We start from the raw sequence: 21192 nt of genomic DNA on the forward strand, positions 1-21192 counted from the left end.
ATTCAATCTCTCCACTTAGATTTGGGAAGAACCTCACACACAGGAAATGCTTCATGAAATCCAACCAATCTGTGAAATTTGTTTAAACTGAGATGTTATTAATTCATTTACTGACAAACATTTTTAGAATCCCTACTGGGTTCCAAGCACTGGGGTGACACCTGTCTCAGAAATAAGGATACAGAAACAAAGGAGTTCCTTACCTTTGTTCCACATAGAGTTCCTCTGTAAAACTGAAATCCAATAGATTTTAAAGTTATAAACCATAAATTCTGACAGACAGAATGCTATCTTCAAAGAAAAAAATGGACAGCTAAATCCACTAGTTCTATTAAAGTAACTATCACGAATATAAATATCATACATGCTTATCCAGATAGTTGAATGTCTTGATAAATAACCATGAAAATGATATATTGCCAATTATTTTTAACTTGATAGGTATCTCCTAGGCAACTCAAGCCAAAAACAATAAAGAAAATTCTCCCATTTTGAACAATTTCAATTCCAGATGTGGAGAGCACATTTTAAATCTGAATCTTAGAGGGGCACCTGGGTGACTCAGTCGGTTCAGTGGCTGACTTTGGCTCAGGTCATGATCTCACAGTTGGTGGTTTCAAGCTCCACATCAGGGTCTGTGCTGAGAGCTCAGAGCCTGGAGCCTGCTCGGATTCTGTGTCTCCCTCTCTCTCTCTGCCCCTCCCCCACTCATGCTCACTCTCTCTCTCAAAAATAAACATTAAAAAAGTTTAAATATGAATCTTAGCGTCATCGCTAATTCTTGGGTAATATTTTTTTATTCATTTTTCTTTTCTTTCTGGAAAACTCCGTATCTTCCTTTACACTGCTCCAGCAATATCTGTCTCAAATCTGGTCATTTCCATTGTGGATTTCCACAACAAATAAGACATATTCCACTTTCAGCAAAAAGCCACGTCTAGCCAATCCTAAACACCCCTCCCCTCAAGTACCTCACTTTCCTCCCATTCCATGCCACCCCGGAGTGCCAGCTGTCACCCAAACATCAGTTCATCGACCTGACATGACCCCTCCGCAACAGCTCCAACTACTTAATGTCTTCTTAGCTCTCTCCTCTTCCTCCCTCACATTTGCTCCACAGATACACATCACTATCTAGTTACCATATCTATGTTCACTTAACTTATTCAGAAAACAGCAAAATACCTATATGTGCAAGGCAGTGTGCTAGATGTGCTGCTATAATATTTGTATGCTCAATGGATATATAAATAAGCACACATAATCTCTGCTCTCATGCTGTTTGTCACCTGGTAGGATAAGTAAGACACAGCAAACCCATAATGATCATACAAGGTAATCTTTTAAGTGCCATAGGAATGAAACCAACAAAGCTCTAAAGATGAGAAGAATGATTGCCTATGCCTGGCTTGGTCAGGAAGACTCAGAAGGAGGCAGTATGTGGTCGGGACACTGGAGGATGAGAAAGATTTGTATAGTATAGTTGGAGGAGATAAGTATAGTTGGAGGAGAAAGGTATCTCAAGTACAGGAATGGCATAAGCACAATTAACTGGAAATCAAGTTCATACTCAGTGAATAGCAAATTGTTCAAGATAGCTGGAAAAGTCAACCTTTGGAGGAAGTTCGGGGTCAGCCTGGGAAAAGATTCAAACAGCTGAGCTCTACAAGTCAAGTCCCAGAGTTATTTCTCCTAGTACGTTGATGCCTACAGTTTTTCCTACCTTTTACTCCTGGCAATATGCCAAATTTTATAAATTACAGATTAATGAGAGAGCTGCCCAGTGACTTAAAACTATGATTCTCCAACATGTACATGATAAGAACTAAAAAGGAATAACAGAATTAACACATACAAAGCACTAACTCTGTGCCAGGCAACGCTGCAAAGTATCAACCCATTAAATCCTCACAAGTCGTTTAAGGTAGGCACTATTATATCATCCCCATTTTACAAACAAGGAAAACGGCTCAGAGAAGTTGAAAGTGCTGCCCAAGGGCACAGAGTTAGCAGGTGGCGAAGCTGGAATATCAACCCCTGCAGTGTGACTCTGAAGTTCACACCACATTAAATCCTCCGCAAAGAACTAACTAGATACCACTAACCACTACATCCAGGTTTATGCCAATGAATAAATGCACCTTCCTCTTTGCTCTCTATTTTAAGTCTGTTGACTTCGGCCAGTGTTTTTGTTTGGTTTTTGTTTTGTCACAGCATTATATACAGCATTATAAAGATAGGGATGCCCCCAAGACACCATGAGGCTGGCTCTGGGCCATGGATTCTGTAGTCAGTTCACAATTTGTTCTGGGAATATGCAAAAGGAGAGGGAAGATTTGGGTTTCTGTGCACGTAACAGCGTGCCCAGGTCTCAGCTTACCATGTGCCCTACCTGGAGCCTCCACATTTACAAAATATTCAAAGATACAGTGGTTATGGGATACCTGGGTGGCTCAGTCAGTTGAGCATCCGACTTCGGCTCAGGTCATGATCTCACGGTCTGTGAGTTGGAGCCCCTCGTCGGGCTCTGGGCTGACAGCTCAGAGCCGGGAGCCTGCTTCCGATTCTGTGTCTCCCTCTCTCCCTGCCCCTCCCCACTCATGCTCTGCGTCTCAGTCTCTCAAAACTAAGTAAATGTTAAAAAAAAATTTTTTTTAAGATACAGTGGTTACATAGGCTGGAAGCTTTGCACTACAACCTAGATATTAATTAGAAGATTTTCTTTAGAAAAAAAGTTAATTGGTCTGATAGTTTCTATTATAATCTATTTCTATATTCTCAGAGGTTTCCCACAATAAATACTAAGACATTTCATTATGTTCCACAGTTGGTCTACAAGGGATAGCTCTGGGATAAACAGTTGACTCTCTTAGGCTTTTCTATATATTGATGAAGGGAAATGTGTATTTGTATATGGATCTAAATGACTGTGTGCATCATCTTTCCACTTAATAACCTAGAATATGAGAAGTAAAAAAATAACTAATAATGGTTACAGTCAAATGAAGAAAATCTTGTCTCTACTGTGCAATCTCTCATGACAAGGAGCACTCACTTCCCCTTCTGCCCATAGCACCACAGCATCTGGTGGGTCCAGTCGGCAGTACAAGGATGACGCTTTGTTGTATTCTGTGATACACATGACACCAATGTGTGGCCAGTTTTCCTACTGCCAAGCTGGCAACATTTCCATTTGAAAGTATTTTTTATGGTATTCACATCACTGTATACATATCTTCATAGTATTACACAGGAAAGCCATGTTGATTTCACAGCAGTAAATAATGGCACTTGTCCAGCATCCTGAACCATGGGAGGTACTTCTCACAATCAAACACTCTACACACACAAGGGAGCAGAAATTTATTCTTAGATCCGATACATAAAAGGGCACCTGGGTGGCTCATTCAGTTAAGCATCCGACTTCAGCTCAGGTCCTGAACGTGATCTTGCAAGTTCATGAGTTCGAACCCGGCAATGGGCTCTCTACCAGCACAGAACCTGCTTCAGATCCTCTGTCTCCCTCTCTCTCTGTCCCTCCCCTGCTCTCTCTCTCTCGCTCTCTCTCTCAAAATAAATAAAACATTTTAAAAAAGAACCAATACATAAGAACTCAACAATGTCCTTTCACTACTCACCTTTAGATGCTACTACTACTAAGTCCTTAAATGATGCAAGTATTGTGACCTATGCTACCCTCTTTGATGGCTAAAACAGCTCCAGAGGGAGGCAGAGCAGACCATATCCCCTTTTTTAATGCCTTGCTCGTTTGGGAAAGACTTCACAACTTCCCAAAGCATTGTTCTCTACCTCCTCATCTGATGTTCACCACAGCCTTAGGAGGCTGACAGCATGGGGATTACCACGGATGAAAAAACTGCATGCTTAACCAGGATAAGCCCCTTAAGATCACACGTAAAACTGGGATCTATGTCTTCTGAATCCTAGTCCCAATGAAAGAGCACAAGCAGGTACCATGCCAGCAGAAGGGCAGAGATTATTCATCCAACCACCCAGCGTGGTCCATGGATCATCCAGTCGCTGGCTAACAGGCAAAGCTCTGGGCATCAGCCCTATTAAATTAGATCCTGCTACTCAGGAGTTTGAGAGTAAGAAGTTCCCAGATGACTGTCTTTGCACATTTAAGTGCAAAGTGCATTGGGAATTAGAATAAGGAAGAAAGTAATTCCAGGTACAACACAGTTGACATCACGTTCTGAGAGAAATAAGGAAAGAAGTAAATCCAAAGTTAGGCTATGAGAAGAGATAAAAATGAGGTAAGGAACAATAAGCACTATCAAAATAACACCAGCATTCTCAGGGTGCCTGGGTGGCTTAGTTGGGTAAGCGTCCAACTTCAGCCCAGGTCATGAGTCTCACTGCTCGTGGGTTCCAGCCCCATGTTGGGCTCTGTGCTGACAGCTTAGAGCCCGGAGCCTGCTTCGGATTCTGTGTCTCCCTCTCTCTCTCTACCCCTCCCCAGCTCATGCTCTGTCTCTCTCTGTCTCTCAAAAATAAATTTGAAAAACATTAAAAAAAAAAGTAACACCAGCATTCTTCACAGAGCTAGAACAAACAACCCTAAAATCTGTATGGAACCAGAAAAGACCCCAAATAGCCAAAGCAATCCTGAAAAAGAAAATGAAAGCTGGAGGCATCACAATTCCGGACTTCAAGCTGTATTACAAAGCTGGAATCATTAAGACAGTATGGTACTGTCACAAGAACAGACACTCGGATCAATGGAACAGAACAGAGAACCCAGAAATGGACCCACAAACGTATGGCCAACTAATCTTTGACAAAGCAGGAAAGAATATCCAATGGAAAAAAGAAAATCTCTTCAACAATGGTTTTGGGAAAAGTGGACAGCGGCATGCAGAAGAATGAACCCGGACCACTTTCTTACACCATACACAGAAATAAACTCAAAATGGATAAAAGACCTAAACGTATGACAAGGAGTCATCAAAATCCTACAGCAGAAAACAGGCAGCAACCTTTCTGACCTTGGCTGCAGCAACTTCTTTCTTGACATGTCTCTGGAAGCAAGGAAAACAAAAGCAAACATTAACTATTGGGACCTCATCAAGATAAAAAGCTTCTGCATGGCAGAGGAAACAATCAGCAGAACTAAAAGGCAACTGATAGAATGGGAGAAGATATTTGCAAATGACATACCAGATAAAGGGTTAGTATCCAAAATCTATCAAGAACTTATCAAACTCAACACCAAAACAAATAATCCAGTGAAGATAAGGGCAAAAGACATGAATAGACACTTTTCCAACAAAGACATCCAGATGGCTAATAGACACATGAAGAGATGCTCAACGGTTGCTCATCATCAGGGAAATACAAATCAAAACCACAATGAGATACCACATCACACCTGTCAGAATGGCTAAAACGAACAACTCAGGCAACAACAGATGTTGGCGAGAATGAGGAGAAGAGGAATCCTTTTGCACTGCTGGTGGGAATGCAAACTGGCGCAGCCACTCTGGAAAACGGTATGGAGGTGCCTTAAAAAATTAAAAATAGAACTACCCTACGACCCAGAAATTGCACTACTAGGTATTTATCCAAAGGATACAAGAGTGCGGATTCAAAGGGGCACACACACAATGTTTATAAGCAACACTATCAACAATAGCCAAAGTATGGAAAGAGCCCAAATGTCCATCGATGGATGAATGGATAAAGAAGATGTGGTGTATACATAATGGAATATTACTCAGTGATCAAAAAAATGAAATCTTGCTATTTTAACAACATGGATGGGACTAGAGTGTAGTATGCCAAGCAAATTAAGTCAGTCAGAGAAAGACAAATATCATATGATTTCACTCATATGTGGAATTTAAGATACAAAACAGATGAATATAAGGGAAGGGAAGCAAAAATAATATAAAAGCAGGGAGGGAGACAAACCATAAGAGAGTCTTAACTGTAGAGAACAAACTGAGGGTTGCTAGAGGGGTGTTGGGGCAGGATGGGCTAAACGGGCAAGGGGCATTAAGGAGGGCACTTGTTGGGATGAGCACTGGATGTTATATGTAAGCGATCAATCACTAAATACGATTTGTAAAATCATTACACGATATGTTAATGAATTTGGACTTAAATTTTTTAAAAAATCTCCACTGAAAGGTCTAAAAAAATATAAGCAGAAGTATAGATTACAGGGCTACAGAATACTGATGAACCAGTAATTTGTCCCACTAAATTTAATTGACAAATAAAATTGTGTCTATTTAGAGTGGAAAAAAAGGGAACAATAAGCATGTTATCTAAAATCAAAATACCGGTGACTACAAATGGTAAAAGATTCACTGTCCAGTAACATACGGTGTCATGTGAAGGATGTCTCATTTAAGAGATTCCGCTGGTTAAGTTAATGGGTGATATACGTCAGGACTAAGTGCCAGAGACAATAAGAACTGTAAATGCAGTGCCTTGTTTGTTCTTTACAAGAACCCAATAAAATAGGTATCATTTTATCCATACATAATATATATACATAGACAAAGGTACTTGCCACAGTCACATTGCTACTTAAGTAGCAAAGAGCCAGAACTCAAACTAAGGTCTCTTTGACCTCAAAGAACATTTTTTTGAAATGTTATGCTAGATTGCTTCCTCAAATTGGATTAATCAATTATAATGCATTAATTGAATGTCTTAGATGGCACACACACACCTTCAGTTTTCAATTCATAAATCAAGTATTTCCAAGTGAAATCCTCTTGTAAGTGTCACTAAAATCCTCTGGGTCTATTTAATAGCTGCCTCTCGTTGGATAGAGCAATTATTAATTAAGGCGGTCTGAAGCTGGCCTGCTTCACATGATTTCTTCAATCCAAGTTGCATAGCACTACAGCCAATCCATGTTACATAGCTGCAGGCCCATGACAGGACGGGCCTTTTAATTACCTCATTCAACTGCCTCTACTGACAGACCACAGTGATCCCTACATCTGGCCTCTCGACTTCCACGGACTCTTCTGTTTAAATCCAGGATGACCGAGGACACAGAATGACTGTTCGGGCCCCTTGCCACTGCCATCCCAGCAACTCGGTCACAACTAGATCTCCAGCATCAGACTGGGACCATGACACTAGGATGTAAGCTGGAGACGGCACCAGGTGCATCAGGCTTTCCCGTTTGAGCTCAAGCTCAAACATCCGCAGCACATGGCTTCCCCACTGCCAGATGGCCCTAAAGGGAATGGCTGCCTCCCTGACCCGAAGCTGCTGGAGCCTGCCTCAGGCTCTGAGACAAGAGCAGCAACTTCTAGAAGAAGTGACCCCATTTCTCTAGGACATCCCTGAGACCCCTTCACTTTACACCAGACCAGCAGTGTATGGGCCAGGTGGGTGCACAGGTATGCTTTCAGCATGGTGGAGGACAGAATCATTTTAAGTGACTGGTTTACTCCAGGCATGGTAAGAAACCAAGTTCCATATGAACAAGTATAGCTCAACATCATTATAAGAAGAGGAGTAAGAAGCTAGCAAAAAAACCGGGGGGGGGGGGGGGGGGGGGAGGATAATATTCCAGAGTCTTTAGTGATTGGACACCTTAGGTCAAAAATGTAGACAATGGGTTTTAAAAAGCAAATTACTGAAGTGTATAAGCAGAAATATGAAATGGAGAGACCAAAACATTATCCCATTACAGTTATTTATACGGCACACCCCAGAGCTGGAGCCTAGTTTGGAGCTCCATCACTCAAGGGAAATTGTAAAAGATTTAGCAAAAAAACACCAAATTTCAAATACAAAATCTCAAAATACCAGGGCCGAGATGGCATCCTAATTCGATGTTTTTGATTCCTTCTTTCTTCCAATTTCCCACTGAAAAGAATGACCTGATCGGTGAAGTTTTACAGCATTACTGGAACCAGACATAAAACTTCAAGGTGTTTTTCATCAGGAAGTAATGCAGACGACAGCAGAGTAACGTGCTGGGCATCCAGAAACGCGACAGGAAGTCTGCCAGAGGGCAGGCAGGAGGCCTATCTCCGTACTCTGGCCACTCCAGAACCCTCTCCACCATCTCCCAGACTAGAGATGCGTAAAGAAGGGTGGACAGCAGAAACGGAGTGAAGTGACAATGAAGTGACAGGCTGCTCTGCCCACTCCTCCCTGGAGACCAAAAACAGTACGACCTCAGAGCTCAGTGCACACCTCCTGTAAACTCAGCATCCAATTATAGCTCTTTAACATTTATTACTGGTGATAATTTGAAGATGGTATTTAATTTCTCTTAAAACTTTCAGTCACAAGTTTCCCTGAGCATAAAAGTCGAAAACATGCCTCGCCAGTGAGAGCCCAATTAGACTCCAAAGGGGCCCCAGCCCACCTAACCCACAGACACACTAAGAGCAAATGGGTGACTCAAGAGTGTGGCTGCTCCTAGCCTCTCAAAATTTCCATCTTCTCCAGTCCCCAAAAAACTTCCATCCATCAACCTAAGTCAATAAGCCATGAATTATTGAGCTCACAGGATACAGATCATGAATATGTATGTGTGTGTTTAGGAGACAAGATTGTAAAACAAATGGGCTCCACCGTGGTTTAGAGGAAGCCAGCCACACGTGCCTTTAAGGAAATGGCTGAAATTATTCTACCCATGTATATTGTTCAAGCATGTAGCACACAAGAGATGGTGGGAAATTGGGTTTTCTGGTAGATTTTTTTTACTTCTTTTCCAAGCATCCTTGTACAGAATAACTTGCTGAATGAAACACAGCTGGCTGCTCTTCACAAAAACCAAAGGTACAGGCTTTCTTTGAGGTCAGTTATTACTGCTAATGTCTGTGAGCTGCCTGCAAAAAAGCGGGGTATGTAATTATTTTTCCTTCTCTCTCTCCCTTCCTTCAGCACACTCCCCTGTCAAGGTCTCCTGTCAATTTCCTAACGGTCTCCAAATAAGGGAGCCAAAATAACCCACAGAACAGAAGAACATGCTAGCCCACAAGACACTTGACCAAAATAATACGACTGAGCCTGGGATGCTATTCGCGCACCCTTTCTCCTCCAAATGCCTTGCCAGTCCCCTCTTCCTAACCCCGCCATGGCCAGGGCAAGCACTAACACCATCTTTGGCTGCTACTGCCAGCAGTCTGCCAGTCTCCCGCCAGCCCAGGAGGCCTAAACGACACACCTGCACAGAGATTCTTCCAAGCTAGTGACAAAGTCAACCAGCCTGCTTCACTTCCGTTTTTATCTGCTACTCCCCAGCCTGATCACCGCATTCAAAAAACGACCAGCACCAACAACAAGGGGTCTTGATAATCCCCTTACTAGGCCTCTCTACCTAGGGACTTCCTTCCAGTATTACCACCATCTTCAAACATTTAGGGATCACCTAACGAATACAGGACACCATGCTGCCTCCTACAGTACAGGTTAGCAACCTTTTCCTGTAAAGGGCCAGAGAGTAAATATCGTAGGCTTTGTGAGTCACATACAGGCTCTGTCATATACTCCTTTCTTAAAAAAAACACTAATTGAGGGGTGATGGGGTGGCTCAGTCGATTAAGCATCAACTCTTGATTTGGGCTCAGGTCATGATCTCACGGTTTGCGAGTTCAAGCCCCACATGGGGCTCCGCGCTGACAGCACGGAGCCTGCTTGAGATTCTCTCTCTCCCTCTCTCTCCCTGCCCCCCACTCCACTCGCTGACTCTCTCTCAAAAAAAAAATAAACATTTTTAAAAAACAATATTTGAGAAAGGTGAAAAACACTCTTTTAAAAAGAAATTTTGGTAAAACACACATAATATAAAATTTGCCATCCTAACAATGTTTAAGTGGACAGGTCAGTAAAGTACATTCGCACTGTTGTGCAATGTATCTCTAGAGCTCTTTCATCTTGCAAAACTGAAACTTCTATACTCAATAAACTCCATGTTCCCCCAGGCTCCCCGCAAACACCGTTCTACCTTCTGACTCTATGAATTTGACTACTATGTGGAACCATACAGCATTTGTCTTTTTGTGACTCATTTATTTCACTTGGCATGCTGTCCTCAGGGCCCATGTATGTTGAGGCCTGTATCAAAACTTCCTTTCCTTCTAAGGCTGAATAATACTCCATTGTAGGTTTATACCATATTTTGTTCATCCGTTTATCTGTAGATGAATGTAAAAGCATTCTTAACTCACAGGATATACAAAAACAGGCCATAGTCTGTTAGATTTGGCCCATAGATCATAGTTTTCCAAGCCCTGCTCTGGAGGCATAAAAGAGCATTACAACACAGAGGTCGTAGGACTTTCTCAGTCCATGGCACCTTCAGTGCATCAGTAATTTTTTCACAGCACCTCTAGGCCAAAAGAAATACCCAACCATCCCATTTATTAAGTATTTCAGTCCAAACAACTTAATATGTACTTAAGTCCTAACAACTTACCTCCTGTTGGGCACTCAAACCTCGGAATCAGACTGGACAATACCACGTCATTCCACGTTCCACAATGATTTTCAGGTGATACTTGATTTTTATGTACAGCACCCACCAAAAACTCAGTTTTGCAAAAGCACAATCATATTGAAAGGAATGTATATTTAATACTGAAACTCAGCAATTCCAAGCCAGTAATTCATGTGGTATCTGACAGACGTCACTGTACTTCCCTCATAAATTTAGAGTATTTCACCGAGACCTGGCACACTGTTTAGGAACTGCAGGTAATAGGATGGAGGCGGGGAAACAGAGTCAAATGCCAAGGATACATCAAACAACAGAAAGGAGAATAGGCTCATGGATAAAAGATTGACGCAGACACTAAGCTACGGATTCTAGAAAAGGGAGATGCCTGGAACCCACAAAGTCAGGGAAAGCCACAGGCAGGAGTGGGACTTCAGCTGGTCCTTGAAGAGACAGTAAGACCTGACAAGAGAAGAGGAAGAAAGAGAAAATTCCAAGCAAAGGAAATAGGCTAAGTATAGGAGAGGTTCTGAAGCAAGAAGGAGGGTGGCCTGGAGTGGGGGGTGAGGGGGCACGGTGCAAGGTGTGGACTGAGGAGACCGAGGGAAATGGGGCCATTTCAGGTTTCAGAGGGAGGGTAATGGCTTTAAAGATATGTTTAGAAAGCTTAACCCAGCCATACGTGTGAGACAACCTGAGGAAAGAAGTTGCAGCAACAAGACGTGTGAGCAGACAGTAACCCTGGTCACGGCACATGGAGACGGGACCTAAAGTGCCCATGTTGGGAGAAGAAACAAAAGGATCACACAAAAGAACCTTATGAAGAAAGGTTAACAAAGGGGGTAGTAAGAGAAAAGGTTCAAAAACAACCAGGCATCTAGGCCAGGTAACTAGGAAATAAACGACGTGCAGAGGAGGAGCTAAGCTGGACTGGGGCGAAAGCTACGAGTTTGGCTTCTGATATTCCAAATTTGAGGAACACAGCAGGTCGCTTAGGCAAAAATATCCAGCCAGCAGTGGAGGATTTTCAGGCCATCTGTGTAGTTCATTGCGGGTGTAGGGGTTGATCAGCAGAAGACCAAGCCCCACGCATGCCCATTATTTAGAGAAGGAAAGGGGAAAGTTAAGTCCGTGTGGCCAACAGACTACAGGAGAACCAGGAGAGTCCACGGAGTGGACATCAAAGGGGAAAGGAGGTTACTAAGGAGTCAGAAGTCTTGGATTTGTTAATAAAGCAATTTTTTCAAATCCCAATAATTTTAAACAAAAGTTTAAGTGCATTTAATGATCCAGCAAGGGGAAAGCTGGCAGGCATACATAAAAAAGAAAAGCAGTCATCTCTTTCAGTAGTTTGAAAGGGTTTTATGGGTAGCAAGAGGGATAATACCTTCTCTTTAGGATCCTTCTTCCTTATATCCCTATTTTCTTCAGCCCTTCCTTTCTCCTGAGTCCCCTTTCTTTCTGTTTTCTTTCAGTTCACCCCCACACATCCCAAAACGCCAACCACACCTACTGCCGTATCTTGTCACCGCCAGACGGGTCTTGAGCCCAATCTCCCAACTCCCTCTGCACTGAAACTGCTCACTATGGATGCAAATGCTCACCTGCCCTGGGAGTCAGACCAGGGTCTTTGCCCAGTCCTCATTCTCCCTGTCCCCTTGTGTACACCACAGCACTCAGGTCCGCCCCGAGCCCGGACTCCCGCTGGAGCTCGCTTCCTGAACGTCCTTCCCCACCTGCTCACCTGCAAAGTTCAGCCCCAGGTCACTCACGTCACTCTCTCCCTAACTACTCCACCTTCTGTGTCCACCCCACACCTTCCCCCACCTGCCTGGCTTCCTTCTCTGGGACAGCACTTATGTTAGTCCATCTTGCTTCACATTTGTGCTTAACATGTCAGGATCCTAGGTCCCAGATTATAAACCCCATGGAGACAAGAAGGTTTTCAGGCAACTTCATTTCCCCATAGGGTCTGGTACAGACCTTTGCTTCCGGTGCACAATCACTAAGTGGTCTTAGAACACACAATATTATCCTCTGACTGCATAGGAGACGGCAGAATTTGTCCTGGAGTAACTATGATAGCACCTTTGCACGTAACGGCAGGTGATTCTCAGAATGCTCTCATGTTTGCTCTCCATTCCCTGCAAGGAGGAAAGAGGAGTTTGCTGTTCCCACTGTGCAGTTGAGGAAACAGACTCAGAGAGGCTAAAAACTTTGCACAAGGTCACACAGCAGTAAATTTGAGAGCCAGGACTAGAATTCAGATCTTCTGATTCACGGTCTAGTACTCTTCCAGCGCACACCCTGCTTCTGCCTGTGCTTTAGGTAATTTTTCGTTGTTTATTCATATCTGGTATATCGTTAGCATATCTGCCTGTCGCATTAAAGTCTAACTATGGTTTCAGGTTCCAGAGAACAAGGATCAATACATAGAAACAGGCAGTAACTATAAACTATGACAAGTGGACTTCTGTGTTTCTAGAAATTTTTAAACCACATTTTACTTAAGCACTAAATCCAAATACACTCTACAGTTGTCTGTTCCTACAATCGACACTCTAAAGTGCTGATACTAGTAAATACGTGTGCTGAATCACCTCTGTTCGCCTCTCCATATCTGCTCTCCATCTTTTCCACCATGCTCTGAGCCCCAGATGACCTGTATGGACCACTTTCTTTCCACAGTTCCCTTGCTATCTGGTTTCCATTTGGGTTCACTCAAAGGGAGTCCAGCAGGAGACCAGAGGGAAGGAGGAGAATGAAATTGGCTATTTCTTCCCTTGCCTCCCTCTCTGAGGCACTGCCTCAGATTGGCTGTGACCCACACCTGAAGTTTCTGGTTTTATTCAGGTGGCCCTCTCCACACAGCTCTCTCTGACACTTTACAAACACATTCAGTCCTAGGGATGGTAACCATGGTCAACTTGCCCACAAATTCTTTGACATTCCTACTATCAAAAGGTGGGGTCTATGTCCTTTCCCCTTGAAAAGGGGTAGACTCTGACTTCTATGAATAATAATAAAATATGCCAGGAGTAACACTGTTTCAGTTTCCAGACTGACAGCTTCTACTTCCTGTCTCTTGAGCCCCCAGCAAACAAAAAGGAATCCATCTATCTGCAGTTGCCATGTTGAGACAAAGCCCAAGCCAGCCCTGTGAAGAAACTGTGTGAGATGAGGGAATGAGGGAGAGGGAGAACGGGGATGAAGAGAAAGAAACCCATCGTTCCAATCAGCCCCCAAGATATTCAGGCCCCAGCCACCGTACTCATCCCAGCTGAGGTCCCAGATATCAAAGAGCAGAGAGAGATGAGCCATCCCCACTGTGCTCAGCCTGAATTCCTGAACCAAAGAGTCGTGCTTTACACTAATACATGGTTGCTTCAGGTCACTAAGTTAGGGAGAATTTATTACATAGGAGTAGATCACTGAAACACCATACTCTTGTAACCAGTCCCCCCACTGCCCAATTTGAGTGCCATCTGTTCCTTCTGGGCCCTGACTGATAAAATACATATGACAGCCATTAGGGTCATATTGTAATCACACTGCAGACTTCTCTTCTTCTAGGAAAATGGTAGAACTGCACCTCCCTCTGAGATGTGGCCTGGTGACTTGCTTTGCTTTAGACAACAAAATGTGAATGGAAATGACATGGGTCACTTCCAGATAAGAGCTTCAAGAACCAGTGGACCATTTACCGTGTTCTCTTCCTCTGACATTATGTGCCCAGCTATCAGTTCCAGATGGACCCCCACCTTGGGTCCCTGAGTTAGAAGAACATGGAGGAACGCTAGCTGCAAACTGCCCGCCCCACACCCCAAGATGGACAAGTAGTGTGAACAAATAATAAGTATTAGTTTTTTCAGCCCCTGAGATGTTGGCGTCATTTGTGACTGCAGCATACTCATCGTGACTGACATAGTACATTCCTTCGTCAAGTGAATCCTGACCAAAGCAAACCCTTGCCAGTGGAGACCATTTGAACTCCTGAATATTCTGTACACAAGGAAGCAAGTATATAGGTCCATCGCTTTCACATCTATAATCAGGAAAGCATGGAAATCAGTCAACCATTTGGAAACATGGGAACCCACCTCTTAGACTTCCATCTACAAGGAGTGAAAGAGACCAAGGGTCCCTGCTACTACACTCAGAAGTCCTCGCCACATATCCCACAGGCGGCCCCCATAGTGACTGAGTGCAGCAGGGACACCGGGCAGACCTGTCCCTGGGAGACACAGGCCTCCTCTGATGGGCCTCCTCAGACTGCACAACACTGAAGGACACTCCCAGCCAACCTCCCTCTCTCTACTTCACCTGGGGTCAGATTTGCACTGAGGTCCGACAACTCCCAGCCTTCCCCACCTTGCTGCCTATTTTCTCTCTCGCAAGCATTTCCCCTAATAAAATCCTTGCACGTTTAATCCTGTCTTGGCATCTGCTTCTCTGAGAACACAGACTAATACAACCACACCAATGAATATTCAGCCTTGAAAATTTAGTTTTAATAAATTAAATATACAGAAACAAGAGAACTACTCTTGCTGGTTAAGGGCTGCCTAAAGTCATAAATAACCAGTTTTGTACAACACAGTGTCTAGATCAAACTAATTCCTAAATCATCCATATTAACATGGTATCATTTTCTCTAGTATGACTTTTACAAAATATGATTTTAAACCTATCTCCAAAAATTGATCCTTTCCTAAATGTACAAAACAGGCTTCCAATCCCTTATTCAAAATCCTGGAGACCATACATACATTGCAACTCAAACTTTTCATAGTTTAGAAAAGTAAATTTGCAGGGTGCCTGGGTGGCTCAGTCGGTTAGGCGTCCGACTTTGGCTCAGGTCATGATCTCGCGGTCCGTGGGTTCGAGCCCCGCATCAGGCTCTGTGCTGACAGCTCAGAGCTGGGAGCCTCCTTCATATTCTGTGTCTCCCCTCTCTCTGTCCCTCCCCGCTTGCACTCCGTCTGTCTGTCTGTCTGTCTCTCTCTCTCTCTCTCAAAAATAAATAACCATTACAAAAATTGTTTTTTAAGAAAAGTAAATTTGCCATATTTGACTAACCCAGCGGATCTGAGGCAGCACCTTATAACCAAATATATTAGTATTCCTTCCACAGAACATACACGTGTTAACACAAGTGGAATAAAAACAAATAGTCTCAAGATAGTTCAGGGGAGGGTTTACCACAAAATGAGTTCAGCAAAGGTTAGGTTGTGCTGCCACATGAATTATTTAAAAAAAAAAAAAAAAAAAAGGTTTTCCAAGCTTTTTGAATTTCTGACTTGAGGATAAGGGATTATGGATGAGTATATCCACACTACAGAAAACTATGCAGCCCTGTGAAAAAAATCAAATATGCCTCTGCGCTAACACAAATATGCCTTTGCGCTAACAGGCCACAGTGTTGGATGGAGAAAGCACCTAATGGAACAACTTGCAAAGGCAACTTTACATTGTGCACATACTGACTTGGGAGAGGGATGGTAGAGGCGACCTTCGCCTGTCAAGCAGCAGCACCCCACCTCTCATTACCCGCAGTCCTTCGTGATGACTTCATCTCTGGTTAGGAAATGCCACAGAAATAGTTTATGAGAATTGATTGTGATGTAGGAATATTTTTAACTATGAATTTATTTATATTATTTATGAGACAGAGAGAATGAGTTCACCTCTGCAAACTGCCTACATGGATGGGACGGACAGTAACTAAAATACTATGCATAACTTGGGAGCTGAGATAGTACACCATGGAAATTTATTTAGGATACTAAATTAGGCTCCTCTCCCAGGGCAAGGGACACAAAACATGAAAAAACATGCACTGGAGCCTCTACAGAAGACCTGAGACTTCCAGCTATCCTTTCCCATATCAAAGGAGAGGCCACAGGCTATTGGAGGTGAGTGTTCCCCCAGGAACTCCTCTAGAAACACCCCATTCTGGACTTCCTCATCTGCCTCGGGGGCTCCTGTTCTGCCACTCATGAGAGGCACCTTACTTCATCAACCACTGAGGCAGCCAACAGTCAGGGGAGAGATTGTTTACCCTCCCGCCTTGCCCTGCTTCCTTCCTAAACCTTTTCATTCTAAATGATAAAAAACCACAAAGAAGAAAATATTGGAAAGCAAGAAGAAAAATTAATTAGGGAGGAAATATTCTCCCTGGTCTCTAAATAGCCCTGGGAGAAACTGTCTGTAATGGATAAATGTTAGGGAATTTTAGTTAGGGGTTGGAAATTCAAATCCAATACAGTAACATTCACTTTGCATTTTATTTATTCAGTAGTGACGGTATTGTTTTTTATCACAATAAGGATGTGTTCCTGACTTCATGATTTTAAAAAACCTCATATTTTAATTACAGGCATAATAGAGGGCAATATTAATTAATATACATAAAGTGCAATTAGTATTCTCTTTGCATGGCACCTTAACAAACATCCTTCCGTTTGGGCACTGTTTATTCAGCCTCCCGAGTCCAAGGCTCTGTCCTTGGCATAGAAGATACACCAGTGAACAAAGCAGGTCTGAACCTTACCCACAAGAAGCAGGCAAACCACTGTGGAGACAGCCATTAAACAAGCTATTGCACATTTAATGATTTGATTCCACTTCTGGTAAGTGCTATGAAGGAGTAGTACAGAGTGACCAGTGAGGTCCCTGTAACAGTCTCTGAGGTGGATCTCATTCTCAATTATGGATAAAGAGTTATCATTAATATTTGTAACATTAAGGTATGATAATTATAATAATGTAAAATATCCTGAACAAATAATCATGATAATTATCACTATTATAATAATGACTTGGGAAATTATTTTATATCAACTGGTCAATGAGGAAAAGCATGGGAATAAATGAGGAAGAAAGTCTAAATGTGTGAGAGAGGGGCGCCTGGGTGGCGCAGTCGGTTAAGCGTCCGACTTCAGCCAGGTCACGATCTCGCGGTCCGGGAGTTCGAGCCCCGCGTCGGGCTCTGGGCTGATGGCTCAGAGCCTGGAGCCTGTTTCCGACTCTGTGTCTCCCTCTCTCTCTGCCCCTCCCCCGTTCATGCTCTGTCTCTCTCTGTCCCAAAAATAAACGTTGAAAAAAAAATTTTTTTTAAATAAAAATAAAAAAAATAAATGTGTGAGAGAGTATAATTACTGCCAAAGAATTTCAATAGCAGCATTGTATTCCTTCATAGAGGAAAATGTCTCCATGTAGAGGCTTAGAGACCTTCAATACAAGACATCCACCCCACCTCCAGGACAGCAAGGTACTAAAAGAAAGACAACCTGGAAACAAACATGAGCTTTGTATTTTCCAAAGATATATCCTGTGTTTTCCAAGACAGATTTCATTTTGAACACTTGGTCCCTTTGTGCCCATTAACCACTAAAACAACCTGGAAATATCAATATTTTGAGGTTTAAAGCACATCCAAGATGACCTCCTGAACCTAGAAGTAGCACAAAAGTCCCAGTCAGACCAAAAACACTGTTTTGCAAAATAGTGCAGCACTAAATGGTAAAAGATGAACATTTTCTATCAAACCTGTTGCTCTAAACTAGAAACCCCATTACCATGGCTTCAAAGCTGCCATAATAAGGTATTCTTCAATTCTGTAAAATGAGAGCCCATGGAAATGGTACTTTCAGATGTAGAAACCTGGGCATCCCATCAACACATGTGATAAGTTGTTTCTTGCTTATCTCCCCACATGCACTGGCAACTCTAGTAACTCCACAAAGATTCTATGAACTAAATACTCTATGTGTCTCTTTACTCAGTGAAGAAAAACTCCTTGTAATTAGAATTCTAGGTGCATGGGTGTCTCCGGACAGCTCACAATGGAAAAGATACCAGTTGATTTATTATATGAAATGAGTGCATCATAAGGAATTCAGAGTGGTGTTAACAGGACAGCCAATCTTTGCTGGGACCTTAAGTTGCTTCGCTTTAATTTTTGCTGTCACACAATTGTTATAATAAAAAATTACGTTCTATTAAGGAGATGATGAATATATGACACTTGTGCTACCACTGCCCCTTTCCCCACCATAGTAAACCTTTCACTCTCTAGAACAGACTTGGCTTAACAGAGAGTTCCAAGTAGCTACTCCCCATGAACTGAAGGAAACACAAGAGTCAGAGTCATTTGCTAATCCTCACATAGACTATCTTACTTAACATTCACAATGCTGGGTTCTATGACACCAGCTGGATTCCATCAGACTTAAACTGTTGCCATTGTTAAGACCTATCTTTGGCACAAAAACAGACACATAGACCAATGGAATAGAATAGAAACCCCAGAATTAGACCCATAAAGGTACGGCCAACTAATCTTTGACAAAGCAGGAAAGAATATCCAATGGAAAAAATGGTGCTGGGAGAACTGGACAGCAACATGCAGAAGGATGAAACTAGACCACTTTCTTACACCATTCACAAAAATAAACTCAAAACGGATAAAGGACCTGAATGTGAGGCAGGAGACCATCAAAACCCTAGAGGAGAAAGCAAGAAAAAACCTCTCTGACCTCAGCCGCAGCAATTTCTTACTTGACACATCCCCAAGGGCAAGGGAATTAAAAGCAAAACTGGACTATCGGGACCTCATGAAGATAAAAAGCTTCTGCACTGCAAAGGAAACAACCAACAAAACTAAAAGGCAACCAACGGAATGGGAAAAGATATTTGCAAATGACATATCAGACAAAGGGCTAGTATCCAAAATCTATAAAGAGCTCACCAAACTCCACACCCGAGAAACAAATAATCCAGTGAAGAAATGGGCAGAAAACATGAATAGACACTTCCCTAAAGAAGACATCCAGATGGCCAACAGGCACACGAAATGATGCTCAACATTGCTCCTCATCAGGGAAATACAAATCAAAACCACACTCAGATATCACCTCACGCCAGTCAGAGTGGCTAAAATGAACAAATCAGGAGACTATAGATGCTGGCGAGGATGTGGGGAAACGGGAACCCTCTTGCACTGTGTGGTGGGAATGAAAAACTGGTGCAGCCGCTCTGGAAAACAGTGTGGAGGTTCCTCAAAAAATTAAAAATAGACCTACCCTATGATCCAGCAATAGCACTGCTAGGAATTTACCCAAGGGACACAGGAGTACTGATGCATAGGGGCACTTGTACCCCAATGTTTATAGCAGCATTTTCAACAATACCCAAATTATGGAAAGAGCCTAAATGTCCATCAACTGATGAATGGATAAGGAAATTGTGGTTTATATACACAATGGAGTACTACATGGCAATGAGAAAGAATGAAATATGGCCTTTTGTAGCAAAGGCCTTTTGTGGGTGGAACTGGAGAGTGTTATGCTAAGTGAGACTCTTAAAAACTGAGAACAAACTGAGGGTTGATGGGGGGTGGGAGGGAGGGGAGGGTGGGTGATGGGTATTGAGGAGGGCACCTTTTGGGATGAGCACTGGGTGTTGTATGGAAACAATTTGACAATAAATTTCATATTTAAAAAAAATAAAAATTTAAAAATTAAAAATTAAAAAAATTTTAAACAAGACCTATCTTTGATATTGCTGAGGAATGTGAATGGAATGAGAAGAAAAATGAAGCTAAGGTCACTATCAAGTCAATTACACTGTTCACCTTCCTCAATTTCCACCAGTTGTACCATAAACAGACAAGATTACATTAACCAGTCACTGACCTTATGGAGCGCAGGAGCCAAGACCGGTACCAAGAACCCATTGTAAATATAATTAACAAGCTGATTGCGAATCAAGGGGTGAGCCACCTAAGAGAGAAACGGGTAGTCATGAAAAAGACAAAGAGTTTAATCTTTAGGTCTTCTTAAAATCACACATTTCTGTGAACATCCTACATTAAAAAAGGAAATTCATATTTTGGCCATTTATTCCATGGTTAAAAAGTAATTCAGACTTCAAACCACTATGTAATTTTTTTCAGATGGTTTATTCCAGTATAAACAGCTTGGACTTTCAAACTTAAAAACTGGTAACTTTAGGGGTGCCTGTGTGGCTCGGTCACTTAAGCATCCGACTCTTGATTTTTGGCTCAGATCATGATCTCAAGGTTCATGGGATCAAGTCCTACGTTGGGCTCTGCACTGACAGCACAGAGCCTGCTTGGGATTCTCTCTCCCTCTCTCTCTGGCCCCCCACCCCATTCACACTCTCTCTCTCAAAATAAATAAATAAACTTCTGAAATAACTGATAATTTCAAGTTTCTACTTGAAAACAGATAGTGGATTGAATATGTATAAGGACACATAAATTAAAAGTAACAAACTATAAAGTATATTTTTGCCCCATAACTTCACCTATGTCCCATCTCAACTTCTGACTAATTAAAAAAAAGAGTACAACTACTAGAGTGGACAATTCAATACATTTATTTTGCTAGCAGAAAGAATTCATGTTAATGATGAATTTTCTGACATTTATACTGAGGGGAAGGCATGGAGAAAATCTTTTCATAAAAAATAAGATTCTGTTCAAAAGTTGAAAACATTACCAGAGGTACAACTCTTCCTATGTTTGATTTTTAAAATATATTTAGCATGGATAACACTTTACTAATATCTTTTATGAGTAATCTTTTCAGTAATACCTCCAAACAAAAAAATCTTAAAACTATATGGCCTCAATTTCAAAATATAGCATGAAATATATCATTTCTCTGTCTTTAACCATGCCTGTTAGCTTTTACTTCTCGTTCTTAAAAAAAATAATAATAATA

At 42.2% G+C, this 21192-nt stretch overlaps 1 protein-coding gene across 4 annotated transcripts in view; it reads right to left on the reverse strand.

Annotated features, from left to right (window-relative positions):
• The window catches only part of FHIP1A (FHF complex subunit HOOK interacting protein 1A), a 247738-nt gene that overhangs the window by 45364 nt on the left and 181182 nt on the right, over nt 1-21192 (reverse strand). For all 4 annotated transcript variants that reach the window (XM_040472446.1, XM_040472424.1, XM_040472431.1 and 1 more), the window contains one exon: nt 20140-20226. In XM_040472446.1, coding sequence (XP_040328380.1) covers nt 20140-20226 — 87 coding nt within the window. The remainder of the gene's footprint in view (nt 1-20139; nt 20227-21192) is intronic.

This window comes from Herpailurus yagouaroundi, unplaced genomic scaffold (genome assembly GCF_014898765.1).
Source record: "Herpailurus yagouaroundi ecotype Mexico unplaced genomic scaffold, PumYag 28, whole genome shotgun sequence".
Lineage (NCBI taxonomy): Eukaryota > Metazoa > Chordata > Mammalia > Carnivora > Felidae > Herpailurus > Herpailurus yagouaroundi.